Below are 23384 nucleotides of genomic sequence, written 5' to 3'. Positions count from 1 at the left end.
CACATGAGTCATTATCATTTTAAATGTGTTTTAGATGTTTACGTCTGTGTATGGCAAAATAAAATATAATTATATATAAAATATCTACTTAAATTACAATGCGGAATTAACATTGTTATAAAAACATGGTATAAAATCATTTTAATTCTTGGTAAACTTATAGAGAAAATTAAAATTCAAATATTTTATATGAATGATATATTGTAATGAAATGTATATGAAGGCATGAAAGTTATTATGTACTATATTTTTTACAGGATTTTTCTATTTATATGTTGCTTATTGTAGTTGTAGTTAAATATATTAATATTTTTGTTTTAACAAAAATTTGCTGTAACACATGTATTTCAATAATAGTTTTCAAAGAATTGAACTTTTGCCACTGACAAATTGCAATAAATAATCTTAACCCTCTAACCGGCAAGGCTGCCTTTAGGCGGGTATGTTAAATGTATGTAATGCTGCTTTATTTGGTTATTTTTCCCGTTATAACGGTAAATATGTGTAAAAAGACAAATAATTTACTTATTGTGATAAACAAGAACGTGCACTTGCCTTTTGTTTGTTTTTATTCCAACGTATTTCTTTTTTTTTCAAACAATAACCTGGTATATTATTTTACCTCGAAATAAATTGGCCGGTTAGAGGGTTAATACTTAATCTCGTGGTGCTTTTGCAGAAATCTGTTTTAAAAACACTACCAATAAAACTTTGTAAAATTTCCTCGAACACTTTGACAGATACTTATGAATATATATATACATATATACAATAACTATTTTCTTAGTTACCTAAAAGTATGCTTTATTATGTTATACAATATAACTTCTGCTTAATTTCAAATTCTATGGAAATGTTGTATTACTTTATATTTGTAATATAATAACAAATTCTGGGAATATTCTCGAACAAAATATGTATTAACAGCCGAATTCATAAAAAATATAAATTCTGAATCAATATGTACATAAATCACCTCTGGGCAAATAGTGTCTTTCATGTTCTATTGGATAATGAAAATAATAAAAATAGTTATTTATGTATTTTATTGGTAAACATTTTAAAGCATTCACAATGTGTACTTAATTTTTAACCTAAAGATATACTGACAATTTTCATACAAACATTTTTTTTTAAAAGACAATATAAATTTCAGTTAAAAAATAACCAGAGGTTGTAAAGTGCGTTTCAAATATTTGTGAGGATTATTATTATTGTTATACTGATAGTGTTATCCCGCTAGAAAGACTGGACAAATCTTTAGAATATATTACAGACTAATTTTACTGAGTTCTCTTAAATTATTTACGATATTTTGTCCATCAACCAATCAAGCTTTTACTTATTAAGTTCAGTAGTATTGTCATCAGTCATCGTTGCCCTGCCACACCATAAAGGGAAACAGTATCTGATCTACAGTGTCTTGGAAATTGCATTGTTAGTGTATGCCATTGCATTCAAATGCAGATTGTCAGATTCATTGAAAAAAATCAGTATCAAATATCTTATACCATGGAAGCGTATTATTAATATCTAATACACAATTATATTAAATATCACGCATACGTCCTGTAGACATAACTGATTTTCATTTGTTAGATTTGCGCAAACGATAGGTAGTTATGATATTTGCAACAATGGAATTGTTTTATTGAATATTAAATATATTAATTTCTTAATCAAAGACAAAAGTAAAAGAAAAGCTAAAAGCTGTTTCTATCTATTTTATTCCACTACTAATGTTGAAAAAATGTCTGTTATGAAAATCAAATAATACAACGGTAGGTTTAAAATACCTTACCTTTTTGAATGAAACACTAGTTTTTGGATAAAAAATTATTTTATTTTTCAACATAGTCTCCTTTGAGCTCAATGCACTTTGACCAAAGTTTCTCCAATTTTTGTATCATATCCAAAAATAAGATTTGTCGAGGTTATCAAAATAGGTATTTTTTGAGAGCTGATTTCATCGTTGGAGTAAAATCTCTTTCCGCCTAGACTTTTCTTTAGGTGAAGAAACAATAAATAGTTACTCGGGGCTAAATCCGGAGAATATGGCGGAATTTTGCCATAGAAACAGCACATGTGTGTACAATGATTGTGCAGCTGATTGTGAGCAAATGCGGCAGCCATATTTCCGAAAGCTTTCTTATGCCCATGTGATCATTAAAAATTGAAACCACTTAGACATTTGAGATACCTATGGCTTTCACAATCTCTCGCACTTTAAATTTTTGATCGGTCTGCACCTCAACTATGCGTCAACTAACAAATTGAAGCAAAAAATATATTTTTACGCGAAAATAAAATCGAAAACTGTTCAGATTTATTTCTTTATTGCAAAACCACATGTAATGGGAAGAAAATGAGATAACGATCACAAAAGTCGATGGGTTATTTTCGAATGTATTCACAATGAAGTGAATTCGCTCATTTTCAAAGTGCACGCTTACAAGCTTGTACTTTGACTGTAAAATTGATACTCAAAGTACACGCTTGTATGTGCATACAATTTTCTGAACATGAGCGAATTCACTTAATTGTGAATAAATTCGAAAAAAAATCCATAGATTTTTATGATCGATATCTCATTTTGATGCTATTACATGTGGCTTTGCGAGAAAGTAGTAACTCTAAACAATTTCTGACGTTTTCGATTTTCATGATTTTTATAAAACAAAAAAAATTTATATTTTCACATAAAAAATATATTTATACCCTTCAGCTTCGTGAGAAGGGTATATATAAGTTTGTCATTCCGTTTGTAATTTCTACATTTTTCATTTCCGACCCTATAAAGTATATATATTCTGGATCCTTATAGATAGCGGAGTCGATTAAGCCATGTCCGTCTGTCTGTCTGTCTGTCTGTCCGTCTGTCTGTCTGTCTGTTGAAATCAGTTTTCTGAAGACCCCAGATATCTTCGGGATCCAAATCTTCAATAATTCTGTCAGACATGCTTTCGAGAATTTTGCTATTTAAAATCAGCAAAATCGGTCCACAAATGGCTGAGATATGAGGAAAAAACCAGGACAACCTCGATTTTTGACCAATTTTTGACCTATATCTGGATTACTAAGACATTAATATAGACAATATGGATATCTAATGATAGATATTTCAAAGACATTTGCAACGACGTATATAAGACCATATCAAGTTGGACCTACAATGGGTCAAAATCGGGAAAAAAAATTTTAACCCGAATTTTTTTTTTCAAAAAAAAAAATTTTAAAAACCAAAAAAAAATTTTTAAAATTTAAAAAAAAAAAAATTTTAAATTTAAAAAAAAAAAAAATTTAAATTTAAAAAAAAAAATTTAAAATAAATTTTTTTTCAAAAAATGAAAAAAAACAACTAAAAAAAATTAAATTTTGTTTACCTAAAAATATTTAAAATTTTGAAGTATAATTTGGTGAAGGGTATATAAGATTCGGCACAGCCGAATATAGCACTCTTACTTGTTTTTGCTTAAATTTGTTAAACTCCGAAACTACTGAGCCGATTAAAACGCAATATATATGTGAAGATTTGTACATAGCATGAAAAAAATGTTTTCAAAATTCAGTTATTCAAAAGAAGAACACTCACTACTCAATTTTATGTGTATCAAACAAAAAACTAAAATTTTTTGAAAATGAGGAAATTCACTTAATTGTGAATACATTCGAAATGAATTAATCGATATTTTATTTTGTTGCTATTATATGTGGCTTTGTGGTGAAGCAATAAACCTGAACAATTTCTCTCGCCTTAGATTTTTCATGAGTTTTTTTAAACAAAAAAATTAGCTGTTATTATAAAATTATTTGTTATTATAACTCCGAAACTACTGAGCCAATTAAAACGCAATATACAATCGAATTAAAGGATATGTAAATCATTAATTATGTGGAGAAACGTTTAAAATAATCACAATTTTACTTAAAATTTTTTTTAAAAAAAACCTCTCTGTAGAATTTAAAATTTGGACCATATTTGTACTGCTGGAACCACCATACATCAAAATTGTGTAGTGGTTTAAAAAGCCTCTTAATTTTTTTCGATTTTGTTGCCCTGTGTTATCGTTTGATTCAGATTTATTTTGATTTGTTATAATTTTATTTAAATATACATACATATTAAAAAAATTAATGGCTTTTATTTTAAAATTTTATATTCAATATGAAATAAAAATTTTCAGAGTACCATGATTGAAAGATCAAGTCCCACTTGGCATCCCTAGTGCACACCACAGATGCGTATGATTAATATGTAATACGTAACAATAATAAATATTACGTATACGCCTCTCACACATCATTGATATACATTTTATTGCATAATTAAAAACTATAACTATGTATATGCATAAACAGTTTTTAAATTTGTCAAAGTTTTATAAAACAAATTTTGAATGGAAATTTTGTTTAATAAACCTTTGATAAATTTAAAAATTGTATATGGGAGTAAATAGGTAAAAAATCATATTTTCAGTTTATAATTGAATTGATTTGACAGGTGTTTTATACTACTCGTATAAAAATCCTACTAATCATCTGCTACTTAGACTTATAAATAAATACTTTATATAAGTATGTACTAAGTAGTATATACAAAAAAACATATCCTTCATTCATACAACATATTTACGTATGTATCACAATATTATGTAAATAATAAGAATACCAATTTCCTATCCAACAGTGAACTTTTACTTAAAGAAAATCTCACATACAAGAACACAAGTTTTTTTTTATTTCTTTTACAATTTTTTTCCAAGATGTTTAAGCTGGCTGATAACAAATGCCAAAAGCAGTTACAATATTTTGTTGTTTTTTTTTGTATTTATATATAAAAATATATATAGATGTGTAAATGTAGGTGTGTTTGTATGTGCAAGTCTTTTTATATAGTACTTTGTTAGACGAATATAATAATAAGAAAAAAATATATATATTTCGTAACAACATCAGTCAATGTCCTTAAGGTTTTCAATTTTATTTTTTGCTCAAATATTATCATAGTTGTATTTTGTATGTTCCCTATAATAAACACGAAGGTGTACTAAGTTTGTTATTTCTTTTGCAAGTTAAGATATAGAACTATATATCACACTGGTTCCTCTAAAGATAGTCAACACAAAATTTTTCAATTTTCACTTTTTGCAAGAAATTGATATACACGGGTCTTATCTACCCACTGTAAAAATCTTACACCATTTTCTCTACTCTTTTGCCAAAAAATACAGTTGTATCCGTCTTCAACTTTCATTGTAATGTATTAAAAAAAAACGCAGTTTTTTGCCTTTACTGAAGATTTTTAAATTTTAAGTTGACTCTCTTTAGAGGAACCAGAGCTATGTAAGAATCCTCCGTTACTTGCAATTGTTCTGGTTGATATAGGCAAACGTTTTTTTATTGTAATTTTTTTTTAAACAACCTAAATTTTAATATATTTTTTGATAAAATAATATTTTTACTGCAATTTTCAAACGCGACGTTTTTATTGATATCAATTTTATACATTGCGACTAGTCTCGATTGAAAATGATTGCGACTAACGGAGGGTTAAGCAACAAGACCAATTTGTCTTGATTATATTACGAGTATTTAAATTTCAGAAACAGCAAAAATAAATATTTACTGTGACTTTAATACAAATTTGAACGAAATGTTTTCAATGTAGACTTATTTTAATAAATGAATATTTAGACCAATTTCTGAAAACATAGACAAATGCAAAAACTATATTCGAATCCTACTTTTATTGTGTCCTGTTTTTTGACCTATTTAAGTGTTTTATTAAAATTGAGATCACCTTCATTTCCTTTTTAAATATTTCATACTAAATGAAGTAAGCCTCTGTCTTCATTTTTTATTTCCAAAAAAAACCCAAATAAAAATATATTTATGTCTACTGAACCAAATGTAGTAGTAGTATTTGTACCTAACTGAACCTTATGCTGGCTTTTTCAATCATTTTGATTTGGTTTTTTTTTTCTCATCATCTCTGAATAAGACAAATTCATTGTTTGCTTTGTTAAGGAAAATAATAATAAAGTATTTGTTGGGAATAAGTTTACAACAAAAAAAAAACACACATCTAAATATATACAAAATTTAAAGAAATTGTTTATATATGTTCAGGAATATAGAAAGCAAAAAGATAAAAGTATATGGTTGATTTGTCATACATTTTATGTGCTTTTACTTTAAGAAATTATATAAATTTTTCTTCTTTATTTTTTCTAGTCTAGTCTCATATTACTTGGAATATCCTTAGAATATGGAAGAAAAAAAAATTCTTTGAACATTTAAAATGTGATTAAAATTAATGCTTGAAATATTTTATTTTTATGTATTTAAGATTTCTATCAAGTATACCTTTAGTGTTTAGTCAAAAGTATAAAAGTTTAAAATGTGTATTTTATAACAAAGAATTGAATTTTTTATTGCTTAAAGAATTCGAGTTTAAAATTTTTAATTTTTAGTTGTAAAATTAAGCTGGCTTTTTGCTATAATGACAGCATGACAAAGTTGATAATTTATCAAAGAATTTAAACAAACTTATCAATTACATTCAATGCAATTTTGTTATTTATATAATACTAGCTAAAACCCGGTGTGCTTCGCTACCCGTACCGTAAAGATTTACAATATATTTAGTCTATCTAAAATTAGTTTCTGTTCATGTAAAAAACATGGATTTTCTAGATTTAGTCCGCAAACTTGCAAACACTGACGTTGAGCTTTATCAATTATCATTGCAAATAGGAAACTGCCATCGAGTAAAATCAAATGGCATTTCCGAAGTTATAATTCCCAGTTATAAAGGTCGCTCCGATTAGATTGTTCATTAATTGCCTTACTGTAAGTCGAGTGCCATTACAAATACGCAAACAATCATACAAACAAACAAACACACATTGACTTTTATATATATATAAGGGTTTCAAATGTATACATACAAATTTTAGCATTTACTTAATATTTTTGGTAGTCCGCGCATTTCTGTACTAAATATTAATATTGATAGCTGCTATAGCTGTCCCTATATATAATTTTTCATCACATCTATGGGAGGTGCCACGCCCGCTATTGCTATTTTGCCCATTTTTGGCCTAAATAAGTAGTTCATACAAAATTTTAACGCTTTACATACTACAATTATACAGATAGATATGAATTTTAGTATTTAGATTGTTTGGGAAGTGCCACGCCCACTATTTCAGTCCGCCCATTCTTGTCCTAAATATTAAAATTGATGGTAGAATATCCGTACAAAATGTATGGATTCTATCTCTTATTCTATCCCATATATTAGATTTTTTAAATAATCATCATATGGGAGGTGCCACGCCCTCTGTGGCTACTACTCCCATTTTTGTCGCAAATATTTAAACAAACAGTGGAATTGCTCATGCAAAATTTGAGGACTATAGCTATTATAGTTTCCTAAATATTTGATTTTAAAAATTAACTTTGTATGGGAGGTACCACGCCCACTTAAAATTTCAAAACAAAAAGTAGCCTATAGCTCCTTCCAGACATACATAAATATACTGTAAAAATTTCAAGCAAATCGGTTCAGCCGTTTAGCCGTCTATAGATCCCAAACTAAAAATAATAAACATACATACATACAGACACACATTCACTTTTATATATATAGATTAAAACAATTAATTTGGCTTAGTTTAATGATCCCTAACAGTATGTCTAAAATACAACGTTAATGTACCAGTTCTCGTTTAAAATATAAATAAAAAGTTTTAGAATAAAGAGCATCTATACCAAAATGTACAGAACAGTGTTATTTAAGGATTTGTCATCTCCAATTTCAATCAAATTTACTACTAATATTAAAGGACGAAACAAATAATTTCAACAAAAAAAAAAAATAATTTTTGAACCATTAATTTATTGTTCTCCAGAATTTCGAAGTACGAATTAGTATGGTTTTCATATTTTTATATATGACTAGCTGTCCCGACAAACGTTGTTCTGCCATAGCTCACACAAATTTTGAAGAATCCCACTATAATAGTACTCCAGATATGCAATAATAAATTTTTACTTTGTATGGGAGGTGCCATACCCATTATTCCTATATAGGTCAATTGTGAATCTAAACCATCCACGGACCCACTCAAACACACACAATAAATTTCATCGAAATCGGCCCAGCCGTTATGGAGGAGTTCAGTTACTAACACACGTATAGAAGAATTATATATATAAAGATAATTGCAAAATACCTTGATTAAAACTATTCATATCTTTAGAACTGTTAGTCAAATTTTATTAGTTTTGATCTCATGTCAAAGCCAATGACATGAGGGTAACAAAAATTAAAAAACTTGTACATGCTTTTTAAACCACTACCCAATTTTGATGTGTTGTGGTTCCAGTAGCACAAATATGGTCTTTTTAAATTATATGGAGTTTTTTTTTATTTTTTGGAAAATTGTTAATTTTTTAGACGTTTCTCTACATAATTTATGATAACTCAAAAAGGCTTAGTCCGATATTATTAAAATAAACTAAGGAAAGTTTAGATTTACATAGCCTTTAATCCGTTTATATATTGCGTTTTAATCGGCTCAGTAGTTTCGGAGTTACAATAACAAATTGAAGCAAAAAATATATTTTTTACGTGAAAATAGCAAATTTTTATGTTGTAAAAAAACTCATGAAAAATAAAAAACAGCAGAAATTGTCCAGGTTTATTATTTTGTCGTAAAGCCACATATAATAACACCAAAATAAGATATCGAACATAAAAACCGATGGATTCTTTTCGAATTAATTCACAATTAAGTGAATTTGCTAATTTTAACAAAAAAATACTTTTTTGTTTGATACACATCTAATTGAGTAGTTAATGTTCGTCTTTCGATTGCCTGTTTTTTGAAAGCATTTTTTCCATACTATTTACAAATTTATTGCGTTTCAATCGGCTCAGTAGTTTCGGAGTTATAATAACAAATTGAAGCAAATAATATATTTTTTATGTGAAAATAGCAATTTTGTTTGTTTTTAAAAAATCATGAACAATTGAAAACGGTAGAAATTGTTCAGATTTATTACTTTATCGCAAACCCACATGCAGTAGGAACAAGATTGGATATTGATCATAAATATCGATTGGGTTATTCACAATTAAGTGAATTCGCTCATTTTCACAAAATTATATGTGCTAACAAGCGTGAACTTTGAGTGTAAATTTTACATACATATGTTTTGTTTTTGTTACAATTTTCGTTACTGGCTTCTCAATATTCTAAACCTTTAATTTTGGCTTCCATTTTAACACATTTAATCAATAACTACCCTGAAGGAAACTTGCGGACAAGTGTCTCCAAGTCACCAGTTGTGTCAACTATTTAGGCAATATTCTTATCGAATCGTCTATAGTTTTTTATTTGTGTTTGATGAAAAAAAAACATGGATTTGAGGACGACTCTTCCAACTGTTGCATTTTTTGTTTCTTAATTTTTTTTAATACAACGTCAAATTTTAACAAAATATGAAATTTCATTATTGACATCTACTTCAGAAAAGGACCTAAAGTTTATATGTGCTAGAATTTTTAAAACGTACTAGTGACTCTCTGGCTTCTATATATACATATGGTCCCAAAAAAATTATCTAGTCAATAGTACTATTTAGGGTTTTTAATTTCCCGACCTTTTTTGATTCCCGGGAATCGGGAAATTTTTTTTCTACATTCTCGGGTACCCGGTTATTCCCGAAATATATAATGATACTGTAAATTAGGAATATTATAGCCAAATTTCATATAAAAACTTAGTGTTATAATTAATGAATATCAGCCTTTCATTCCATAAATCCATTCCTAATATTTAATTTTTTAGATTCATTCCAAAGCCTTTATTTAAACGGAATTAATTTTAAAGTTAATTAATAACAGAATTTATTCAAACTCCTAATGATTAAATCAAATCATTTACAAAATTAATCGAAAAAACTGTCTTAAGCCTTTTTGTAATAAATGTGAATTGAAGAACAATTTAATCATTTAATACATTTTTGAAGCTATTTTTTGAAGAAGAAATTTAAAGAAATTAGAATGATTCAATAAGAAATAAATTCTATAAATAATGAATTTTCTTTTTAAATTTGCATACGAAAAACCCAAAATAAATAATAATAACAATAAGCGGTATATAATTGCCGAGATATAAGCAAAAAATTGTAAAAAACTTTTCACTGTTTTTTGGTGAAAAAAATAGAGTTCTAACTTGTTTTGTATGTATTTTCGTCAGTTTTTAATTCCCGGGATTCCCGACTAAAAATCCCGGGAATCGGGTAGTGAAAGATTGGAAAAATTCCCGGGAAATTTGTACCGGGAATTCCCGGGATAAAAACCCTAGTACTATTGTCAGTAGTAGATTTCTAAATTTCTGTAATAAGCAGATAATAAATTACTAGTACTGGTGACTGTGTCAATAGTAAGTCAGTACAGTATGTCTAAATATCGAAATTATTTATAAAAACATACTTTCTAAAGGCTTTATTGATAATCAATTTTTAAATTTATCAAAGGCTTATGAAATATATTTTGTATGGAAATTTTGTATTATAAACAGAAATCGAAAATAACTCGTCCTTATACCAAAAAACCCAAATTATGATTTATATTTTTGTGAAAAAAATAAATCACTGAAAATAACATTCATTTATTCTTGTTCTTAATAACTGTTACTTTCTCTTTTATTTACACACAATAACATATTGTTAGTAATTTTTAACAAATTATGGAAATAATATGATAAGTATGAAGTAATGAAGTCAGAGTAACAGAAATGATAAATTTTTTTTAAATTGTTATTAGTCTTTTGATAAATTTTATATAATTAATCGTTGATTTGCATCAAATGCATTTTTATTTTTCCTGTTCGCAAATAAAAGTCACAAGCTGACCTTTACGAAAAAAATAAATTATAAATCACTCATCCAGATTGTTTCTTTTCTGATTCTCTCAACCCCAAACCTAAAATGTTCTCAAATAAATCACTCTCTCAGTGATATGTCACAAAAAATTATTTTTAAATGGCTGCGAATGAGAATTTACCATTGAAATGAAAGTGAACCCGTTATTTTCGGTCTTTGATTATAAACTTTTTATATATTTAAAAATTGATTATGAATAAGGGAGTAAAAATTTACGTTTGAATTACTAAAAGCCAAATATGAAGATATTTGTTTAGTAGACTTTAGTAAAGTAATTTAAATTTTCATTTTAAATAAAAACGATAAAATCTACCAAAATAATCCCCATAATTGGCAACCAAAACACCTCTTGAACTCTCCTTCACATCAATACGTACTACATATTTATACTGCAATCAAACCTTAAATACATAAATCTTCAATAATCAGATTACGTAGAAAAGACTAAACAAAACAAAAAATTTTATTGAAAAAATATAAAATCATAGAGTAGAACAGAATCAAAAGAATCAAGATAATCATTATTAGACAATGAATAAATAAAATAAGGAAAAATAAAATCCATATATATAAATATATATAGTGAACAAAATAAATACCAGAATCCATGTACTTTTCATACTAAATACCTTAACAAGAGTAGAACGAAAAGCACAAATAAATAAAACTCAATTGAAATAGAACAAAACAAAAGAAAATGGGAAAAAAAGAAAGTAAGAACAAAAAAAAAAAAAACTTAAATTACTAAATGTGTGGAAAAATCAAAATGAAATCAAATTGAAATTATTGACAATTTCCACATGTGCATTGATTTTATTTGTTTTGGCATTACAAAACTAAAACGTAAGACAAACACAAGTACAACTGCAAGTCGAACAACAAAAGAAAACTAAAACTTATGGTAATGTGTGTGTGTGTGTGGAAAGCAATCACCAGAAATAGAAAATACGGAAAAATTCACTTTATTGTTGGTAGGTTGAGTTAAGGTGGTACGAGTTTTGCAAACATGAAGACAAATTTTAGTTATTTAGCAATTTGGAAACTACTTTGGTCTATTTATACCCTACACCACCATAGTGGGGAGGGTATAATGCGTTTGTGCAGATGTTTGTAACGCCCGAAAATATTAGTCTAACACCCACCTTAAAGTATACCGATCGACTTAGAATCACTTTCTGAGTCTATTAAACGATGTCCGTCCGTCCGTCCGTCTGGTCGGCTGGCTGGCTGTCCATGTAAACCTTGTGCGCAGAGTACAGGTTGCAATTTTGAAGATATTTCGATGAAATTTGGTACATATAATTTTTGCGGCTCAAGGACCAAGTGGCTGAAATCGGTCCATTTTTTCACCTAGCCCCCATACAAATTCCTCAGGAAATTGGACTTAATCGGTCATAAATGTTTAATTTATATATGTATCTCCACAAATTCCGCTCCAAATAAATTTTATATACACAAAATTCATGTCACCAAATTTTGTTACGATCGATCCATAATTAGTCATAGCTCCCATATAGACCCGCTTCCGAAAATCTCTTTAACGTGCATAAATCGCTTAAAAATGTTGGTATACACACAAAATTCAACATAGTTAACTTTAATATAAACATATATCACACGACCTTATTTCATGGTGATCGGTCCATAATTGTTCATAGCCCCATATAAGTCCCACTTCCGAAAATCACTCAAAAATACAAATTATTGAAATTTTAAAAGAAAAATGTTTTTACTCTTTTACTTAGTGTAGGGTATTATATGGTCGGGCTTGACCGATCATACTTTCATACTTGTTTTTATATAGGAACGATATGAAAAATGATAATAAAAAAATGAATTTTTAAACCATTACTCTTTCAATATCATTAAATTCATAATTTTACAATTATTCGATTGATTCATAAATTTCAAATAACATACTTAGATTTTGAAAAACTTTTTGTGACTTAACATGTTTTATATTAAGTCCTTACAATTTCTTTATTAATTTCTTTCATTGATCTGCTTAATCTAATTGTTAAACTTTCAAATCATCCCTAATTTTTTCACATACATTTTCAATACATCATCAGCGGCAGCATTTAAACATTCAATAACAATAAAACATGTTTAAAACTAAAACAAAACGAACAAAATACATTTGTAAAGAGAAAATACTATTTTGTACATAGGTAAAATCCAATGTTGAAACAAGAAAACAATGAAGGACGAATACTTTACGTGACCTAATATGTTGACTGAATGGTTAGAGTATAGGGAAATGGTGCACTTGAAATCAGTACAGAAATGAACAAGAACAAACAAAAATAAAAAATGTTTGTAACAAGATTTTTAAATTAAAACTAAAAAGAAATTATAGCACAAAATGGGAATGGAAAAATGTCAGAAAATGGAAAACATTTTTCTAACTCAAGAAAATAATTGATATTTAATGTATTTAAATCATTTAGAAAACAGTTGGCTAATTGATGTTTAAGATGTAAACAAAGGTGTTCTGTTAAATATTTGGGTTAGCTAAATAAAAAATACAGTAACCTTAACGAATTTCACAAATTGAAAGCTTAACAGTCTGGAAAATCAATTGAAATTGAGAGATTCCAATGAACTGCAGACCATTTCAAAACAATTGTACTATTAGGTGACAATATTTTGCTCTCATACAATAATAGTTTTAAATCATTAAATTAATCCAAACCATAAATATATCTGCAGATTTTAAAAATAAAACAAATTCTGCACTATAATAGAAATTTCCAAAAATTATGCTTAAAAACTTCATTTAGCAAATTAATCATGCTCGCCTTAATAATATTTATTTTAATAATTACAATAATTTCTCTTGAAAAATATCAAAAGCGAAATTAGCACAATAACCAATTATTGCTAGTTTTTTTTACTAGAATCAAGTTTTTAATCCGTGCTCATATTTTTTTTATTTTTAAACAGACATTAAATCTAAATTATGGTAATTAGTTTTATATAAATATACAATTTTTTTAAAGTATTTGTTAAACATTAATTTATTTGCTCATTTTTTTATTTTGTTTTAAAAAAAATATAAATATTTTTCAATGCTTTAAACAACATTACAAATGAAAATACTTTAGAAAATTTTAGCTAAAAAAATATTGAATAAAAAAGTAATAATTTATTTTATTATAGAGAGAGTTAAATAAAAACTAGAATAACATTTTTTTCACAAATAAATTTATGCATGCATAAATTATGGAGGAAATTTTTTTAATTTATTTTAAAACTATTTGTAAAAAAATACGAATTTTTTTTATTGACACAAATAATAATAATAATAACTCATGCAGAAAATGACGTTAATAAACAAACAAAACAAAAAAAAAAAGAAGGAAAGAATGAAAAAACTATTTATTTGAAAATTCAGGAGAATTTAATATTTATAGCCAAATTGTTTAGCTATTTAAGGAAATAGAAATTGGATAAACATTTTCATTTAATTTTAAAATGAGTTAAAGCCAATTTACGAACCATTTTAGGGTTTTTGCTTGAATCTTGAATTGGGTTTTGATAGTTTAGCAGGAAAACCACATTGCCATAACAACTAACAATAATAAGTTTAGAACCATTCTGGAACCTTGATTATAATTCCATATTACTTCGTTATGGTCTCTGGGTTTGTCTAACGTATTAACTTAAGAAAAATAATTGGGGTAGTCATAAAGTCGTATGTCATAAAATAATAACACGAACAAATATGACTGCTGTGAGCAACCCTCATAAGTTAGTGTGCTATTTCAAATTTGAGTCAGCTGATAAAAGAAAAAAACAATTATAACAATTAAAAAATATTTTTAATAAAAAATGCCAAAAACAATTTAATTTAAATAAACTTAATAATAAATTAAATAATATCTTACCTGAGAATCTTCTAAACCATCCATTTTTAAAAAAATATATTAAAAAATTTCTTGCGACAAAATAAATTGTTTAAGTACATAAACATAAACAGCTGTTGTCGGTGACTAAGCCGGCAAATTTTTCTGACGGCGGTTATGTTAAATACGTTTGGTGGCTGCCAGGCAGCTAAAGTATACAAACAACATTTTCTTACTTTTTTATATGTCTCAATGCGGCTACTTCTAAATATTATCACCGTCTCGATGAAGAGTTTTTCCCTTTCGACTTAGATTTACACTGTTTAGTTATGACAAAACAATAAACACAGTATAAAAGGTCTTATTATTTTATGATATTTTTCTTTGAAGCACAACAACAATTTTTTAAAACTATTGTAAAACTTTAGTACTTTATGACAATATGACTTGATAGGACACCGTGTGAATAACCCAAATGTATTTAATTTTTCACTTTAACATTAGATTGGCATGTTGTGAATTTCCAGTTCAACATTTTTCCCGAGCTTATATGTAACATTGTTCCCTTGTTGTCATAAACCAACAGTGTGGAATTAAATTTCCCTTAAATGAGTAAGATAGCATGTTTGAGGCCATTGAATTGTCAGCATTACACCGATATCGTTTCTGAGGTTATCTGACGTTTCAACTTAATCCCATAAAAATTGAATTGAATGTACTATGTATTGAGATTTTCTTTCAATAGATTATTTGTTGGACTAGCAGTATGATATGAGGCACATTGAAACAACATAACGTTGATGACATTTCTGGTATAAAATCTATATGATATGGTGACTTTTTTTGCAGTCTCTTCAAACTCATGTAAATTTGTTGCAGAAAAATAATGCTTACCTTTTAAAAACGAAGGCTCATTTTCTCTTTTTCCCTACTCTTTTAAATTCCAATTAAAAAGGGATATATTTTAAAAACAACTATTTATTTATAAAAATTTTCACAACAACAGTTTAAAAGTTACTCTCTCTTTTTAAACCCACTCTGGTAATACAGTTTTATGTTAACTCATGCTATGCTTGCGATCAACTAACTGGCAGAGCAACTCGCTAACACTATTTATATACACTGGCGCCATCTACTGACAATTTCCAGCATGTTCTGGCAGAGATACTCTAGCATGGTTAGGCCGTACAACACTGTTTTCTCAATATTGTTCTTAAGTTCAAGTCTCCACTCATCAAGGATAGTACTATAGTAGTTTTTAAACATGATGAGTATTGAAACCAGCCATTACATTCGAATTGGTGAGTGAAATTTCCAACAAAATGGACCACATATTTTTGCTGTCAAGTCTATTCAATGCTGCTCAAAAATAGTAAAATGGCAATCATTTCCATCGACCAAACAATACGTTCACATATCCGGTATAAAATCTTCATCAGAAGGTCACATTTAGTAGAGTCTTTTTAAATTCTTGTGAATTGAAAGTTTTGCGGATACCAATCGAAGAAAGTTGAGCACCTCAAATGATCATAATGACCTATTTAGACCATAGAATCCTCTAATTTTAAAGCTAGTGTATAAACTGACTTGAATTTATATACTATAATTCTATAGTAAGAATTTTTCGGTCTAATAGCATCGACTAAGAATTACGGCAGTAGACATAGAATAAAATATACATAGAAACATTATTGAGAGACAAAAAACCATAGTCTGTTGTCAAAAGTCTTGCAACAACAAAATACATGTACATTAATGTATTTTAATGTTTTCTCAGACATAAAATTTGAAAGACAGTAACTCAGCTTACTCTCAGCTGCGCCTCTAGTTCTGTGCTATGGTAGTAGTCATTATACAACAACATAAGGTACACGCAGTATAAAATAAATTCTCAATTATACAATTCTTGTAATGTCAAACAAAAGAAAATATGCAAAAAATCAAAATCAAAGTTTGACGTTATAGGGCTAAATATTGAAAACTCTCCCTAGTGATTCTACCTTCTACAATTATTGTATCATGGTAGTAGTCATAGCGAAATACGCATAGAGCAGAAACTAGAAAAAAACTTAAACAAAAAAAAATTACTCAAAATAATAAAACATACGAGTGTTGTTTTTGTTTTCATGTAGTTTTTTTTACTAATAAATTCCACCACTTAGGTTTTTGACAACTGAGTTAGGTATTTGACAGCAGAGTTTCCGCTCTATGTATATTTCTCTAATATAGTAGTTTTAAACATAGATAAATACACATAGATCGGAAACTCTCATGTCAAAGACCTAACTCAGTTGTCAAAAACCTAAGTGGTGAGAATGTATTAGTAACAAAAACTATGTGAAAACAAAAACAATACTCATGCATGTAATTTTATGTTTGAGTTTTTTTCTAGTTTCTACTCTATGTGTATTTCTCTATGGTTTTAAATAATTTAATTTGCTCATTCGTAAACTACATCATTATTAAAAAAAATTAAATCTTGTCTGATGTTTTGTCCCGGTTGGAAAAGATTTTTGAAAACTGATAATTTTATACGATAATATGGATTGTAAGTTATCTAAGAGTTTCGTAAAGTCTCATCTGAAATACAAACTGTAGACTGAAACTAAAAAATCAACATCCATAATTTACTGATATATCTGAATTTATCTAACTTTATTGTAAAATTTCAGCGAGACATTTAATTGATTATTCTGTAAAATTTGCTGTGTTGATATTTGACTGAATGTATGAAAATTTAAGGGGTGTTGACAGGGTTAAGTATATGAAAATAGATACAAATAGTAGTGGGGTAAGGTTGCCGAATATATGTATATTGTTGTGTTAAAAAGTTAATTTTTTAGTTTTTAATTTGTTTTCATGTTAATTATCAAACAGGAAATATTCAAATACTATAGAACTGGCACTCAATCTATATAAGTGCACAATTTTTCATAACATGTTAGTGATATAAGTTATCATTAGACGGTCGACGTTTTATGGACTCATTTACATTAGCCATATCACCATGTTGAGTTTTAATTCAATTACATTTTCTAACATCAAACACATGTTTTTCCTTTAAGGAAATATTTAAGAAAACACAATTTTTACTAGCCCTTACTAAGCTTCAATTAAATAACTTTCATCTGCCTTGGTGCTCTCTATCGCCTTTGCTTTAATTACCTTCCTTTTCATAAGTTATGAAAAATACCACATTTTTTTTTTGTTGCATGTAATGCCTTTGTGTTTTTCATTTTGTCTCCACCCATTTGTTTAAATAAATTCTAATCTTAACTTCAAATGGCTTTTAGTGATTTATACGATAAACCCTAATATGTGGTTAAATTTATCGTTCTTTTATTTCTCATTTCTGCAAATATTTTTTCTGCCTTTTTCGCTTTTTTTTTAATTTACCATTCATTATTCTTTGCTGTGTGTTTAAAAAAATAATCTTCTTCATTATTTGTTCATTCTCTAGTAACTAAATGTCTTTTAATTCTTGTCGTGCTTTTTTTTATTGTTTGTTGCCATGCTCAGTGGAGAATCTATAGTTTTTCTTTTCGATGCTGGGTAATAGTCTCCGATAAAATTTAAGTCCTTGTTGCAAGCATATACTTACATACATACATATGCAATGAATGTGCTCATGTGTATGTATGAAATTAAAAAAAAAAAAAATATTAAAGTTTGTGTATGAGTACTTGTATAATATGATGGCAGGAAGTTAGTATGAAAAGTGCATGGGAAATGAGTAAGACAGAAAGCATTTTATTTTACTAACTGATTTTGATACACTTTATTCTATGTTATTGGGTCTATGACTTAAAAATGCGGTATTTGAAAGCGGGGTTTGTTTTTAATAACTTAAGTATATGCCATTTTGAAAGGTACATAGCTGTCACTTAGTCTCATTTAGTGATTGAACATTGTAGTGTAAACAAAAAGGTTTATTTTTGCTTAAAAAATATCAAATTTTATACCAGAGAATCGTCATATGAGGAAAGTTTTGCTTTACTTCTTTAATTTGAAAAAAGTACCGCTGAAGCACACCCATTGCTCACCAAAGTTTATGGTGAATGTGTTCCATCGGTTTCAACGTGCGAGAGATGTGATTTTTGACACGGAAGACAAATATCGCCCAGTCCTGCCAACAAAAGTTTTAAGACCAACCATTGGAGGCATGAAGATTGTTTTCAATCTACTCAATCAGTAATTACAAAACGTTTGCAAGCTTCAGGATTCATTCAAAAGCAGAAAAATTGAGTATCATACGAATTGAAGCCGAGAGTCCGAAATTGTGCTTGAACTCTATAAAAGAAAACTTTTTTTTGTACCAAATCATTACTTGCGATGAGATATGGATTCATAACCAGAAGCGTAAGAGATCGTATGTGAAGCATGGCCAACCCAACGAATCAACACCAACGCCAAATATTCATTGAGCTGTGGTAATTCTCAGTATTTGTTTGGACCAAAATGGATATATTATGAGCTGCTGAAATCGGGCGAGACCATCACATTATCACAGTTGTCACAAAAATAAACTTGTTTACTGTAACAATATATATGATTGATACAATCATGCGAATCTTAAATTAACCATGTTGTGGTTACCACAATCATGTAAATAGTTACTGTGCCTATAATGTTGTTAAAAAACTTCTAAAAATATTGAAATTGTTACAGTAAACAGGCACAACTATATTTTCTCTCTGTAGGATGCGCTTCACTTTAGAACAGAGTATCCAATATTGGCTTGATTCGTTCATCGCTTCGAAAGAATAAAAAAGTAGAATTTTAAAACACTTTTCAGACTGTAGTTTCTGTAAGTTTTGATTTGTTTTTTTTGTTCATGCTTGTTGTCCTTAATAATGTTGATGCTGCTGCTGCTCTTGATGGTAGTTGTTTTTGTAATAGTAGTTATTGTCATTGTTGTTGCTGTTGTTTTCTTATACGTATGTATGTAGTCTATTGCAAAGTTGGCATTATAATAGAATTGCGTTGGTGGGCCCAGTGCATTTAATCATACCAGCTTTTGCTCATTTTTTTTTTCGTTTACTGCACATTTTTATAAAGTCTATATGAGTTTGTGTACTTGTTGGTTTGTTATATTGTCGTTTTTATTCTGGTGGCTGCTGCTTTTTGTTATACACGCGCGCACACACATTCATTCATTCTTTTAGCCAAAAAGACCATCATCAGCAGCCCAACAACATCATGTGTTTCATGCGTTTCGTTTGTTTATTTGTGCAGTTTTGCCGTCATTATCATTATTGTCGCCATTAAGTTCAGCTTTTATTTTTTCTCTTTTTTGTTGTTGTTCCTTCTTCGTTTTGCTGCCTCCAATTTATTCACATCCTTATTGCATATATTTCTATATGTTTTGCTGGTAGTCATGATGGTCGTTCATGGTTGTCTTTTAGTCAATTATCAGCAGTGACCATACATTATATGGTATGTGGGCCTGACAAGGACGTGATTTAAATTTAAGATTTTTCTTTATAACAATTAAAAAGCTTAATTTAAAGTATTTTGTTTTTTTTTTGTCAAATTAAAGAATTTTTACAAGAACATGATATTAATTAACTTAAAATGATAAAAATATATTCTGTTGCTTTCCTTAATGAAACTTTTAGACACTGCTTTCATGGTCCAATTTGGAAAACATTTGCCAAGCATATCTGCTTGAACACAAAGTGTAAATATACAAATGTCTTTTGAGCTGTAGAAAAAGTTGCTTAACAGGATTGGTGGTGAAATGTATAAATGATATGTAATCATGTCAACATTTTAAAAGTTTTTGAAAAATATTATGGTTATTGTAATTATTAATTTAATTGAGGTAACCATAAAATGTTAAAGTTACGATTCACATGATTATAGCAATCAAATATATGATTGTTGTAAATAAATATATGTTTGTTACAACCATTTCTATGATAAAGTATTTACCATAATCTGAGAACAATATATTATAATATAATCATTCATCATGAACATGATTGACACAAATATATATTTATTTACAATAATAAAATGATTGCGATAATCATGTGAATATTAACTTTATATCATATCAATTTAGCAACAAACAAGTATATGTTTCTGACAACCATTTATATGATGAAGGACTTACCATATTATGTTGCTCTCGGCTTATGGATATCATAATCTGAGAAGAAAATATTATGATAAAATTATTCATAATAAATATGGTTGTCACAAACATATACCTATTTTCTCTAACTATGTATATGGTTGATACAATCATGTGAATCGTAAATTAACCATATTATGCCATGTACCGCAATCATGTTAATAGTAATTGTGAATATAATATTGTTAAAAAACTTCTAACAATATTGAAATGGTTACAGTAAACATGCAGAACTATATTTTTTCTCTGCGTGGATGTGTATTGTGGATCGTTATAGAATGCGGAGTCGATATAGCCATATCCATCTGCCTGTCTGTATGTTAAAATCATCATTCCGTAGTACCCAAATAATATGATTCAATAATACATGATGCATACATCAATATATCCATTGTAGACCTAGTTCGGTGGGGTGAAATCATAGTCCGATATTGCTCATTTTCAATACCAAGCAAACCTTATTAACATAGAGTATTTGTGGTAAATTTCAGCTAGCACCTTTCGTTTGGACAGACGTACGGTCATAGGTAGATTGTCTTAAATAGATCGTCAATATTATGATGTGTTACAAACGGAATGACAAAACCACCATCAAAAAAGATATAGCCCCTCCCTTATCCACATTTAGTTTTTGAAATTTTAAAGTCCAAACCATCTGGATACGAAAAATTTGGTACTCAGTACTACCCCTCAGAGCCTGTATATGGGGCGGTTTATGTATTAAAAATACCGCTTTATATAACAAAATTCTCATTCCTTTCTATTTTTTTTTTGAACTGCTGCCATTTCATTATTACCGCATTTTTCAGCCATTGGTAGCGAACAATTTTGAATGTTTAATTTACAGATGATTGCAGCCATATAGTTTTCTTTATTCCATATATCCGGCCTGTGAATTTTTCTTTCCTTTAGCAGCATTGACCATGTTAGTGTTGGCGTTGTTATGGTTACTTACTTTTTTTAAATTTTCTCATTTTCAATTGTTCGTGATTCATAACTACATGCATAGAGTTTGTTAGTAAAGACTGGCTGATGTTTAAGATTTTTTTTTTGATTTGTTGTTTTTAGTTGTGTTTCTCTGTTTCTCTATTTATGTTTTTATATTCCTTTTGGTGTTTTATTTTGAGCTTTAAGTGAAACCATATATCAATTGTTAGGCCATAAGGATATTTGTGTATCATGTGTGTGTCTATGTTCGAGTGTCTGCATAATATTTATGAATTTGTCTCATGTTTGTTGTTACACGAATCCTTTCATGCATGTTGTTCATATAGTGGTCTTTCAGTCTTGTTCCCTGTGTTTGTGTGTGAAAAATCTTTCATTTATTTGCTATTAACCTGTCATTGTTCATTTTTATTATACATAGGAGTATGTGTTTGATTTTGCTCCGTTCTCTTTCCCTCAAATCCTTGCTTACTTCATGTCTTTGTTTGCTGGTGTTTTCTTCAGATTTTGTTTTTATCCTTGTTTGCATTATTTTGCTGTTGATACTTTCCACTACAATAATGTGCTGTTGCTGCCATTTCATTTCACTTTATTGAAGTTGAAGTAACAGGGTTTTTATTTTTATAAATCGTCTCTTTATAGTTACACAGTCACACAAAAAAATACGTGTAGCGGTTTTTTCCGATTTATACCAACCATGTTTGCTGATTTTTTTTTTCTTTTTGCCTCTTCAATTTTGTTTGTCATTGCTGCTTGCTGCTCTTTATAAAAAGAGAGCAACAATGACACTTACATACATATATATATTTTTGTAATAAATTGTTATTATCACTTTTCTGCAGTATATCGATATATTGTCTATACCATTCATAAAATATATAGTGTTTATGTATATATAAAGATTTATTATAGTTATTATTATAACGGGTCACAGTTCAATAATTTTTTTGTTGTTTTATTTTTTTTATATACATATTTATTTTCTTTTTTGCTGCAAATGCTAAAGAAGGATAAAAGGACATGGATTTTTATTTTGTATGTGAATGAGTTTCTGTGAGTGCATTGAATTGTATTTAAAATAATAATAAAATTGAATTGAAGCATAATCATATTGTGGAAAATGGATGATGAATGTTTTATTTTCAAAATTAAATTTGTATTAAATTGCAATAATTTCAGTGAGTTTGTATAAAGATTGCAAATACATTTATTGTATAACACAGCAGCATGGCAACTTACATGTTTTGTTGCAATATGCCTGAGTTCCTGGCATGATTTTCTGACTTTGTTTGTGTGCCTTCATGTTAGCCTTTGTCACCATTGTTTGGGTTCCTTACATTTTATAATAGGTGTGGTTTCTTAACTGAGAAAGGTCACACATCGAAAAAACTGGAAATACATCTGTAATTTTTAAACAAATAGTACGATTTTAATAACATTTCCCGTGGACATAAAGGAGGTATTATTAAGTAAAAGATTTGAATGCGGACTTT

General features: G+C 28.2%; 1 protein-coding gene across 1 annotated transcript in view; it reads left to right on the top strand.

Annotated features, from left to right (window-relative positions):
* Window positions 1–23153, top strand: part of LOC135953143 (nuclear transcription factor Y subunit beta-like) — a 28863-nt gene extending 5710 nt beyond the window's left edge. Inside the window, exon 2 of the mRNA XM_065502850.1 lies at window positions 23071–23153. Within this exon, the coding sequence (XP_065358922.1) occupies window positions 23071–23153 (83 nt within the window). The remainder of the gene's footprint in view (window positions 1–23070) is intronic.
* The last annotated feature ends 231 nt before the right edge of the window (window positions 23154–23384 follow it).

The sequence above is a fragment of the Calliphora vicina genome, chromosome 1, assembly GCF_958450345.1.
Source record: "Calliphora vicina chromosome 1, idCalVici1.1, whole genome shotgun sequence".
Classification (NCBI taxonomy): Eukaryota; Metazoa; Arthropoda; class Insecta; order Diptera; family Calliphoridae; genus Calliphora; species Calliphora vicina.
Note: the sequence above shows the minus strand (reverse complement) of the source record. Positions and strands in the feature narration are given on the sequence as shown.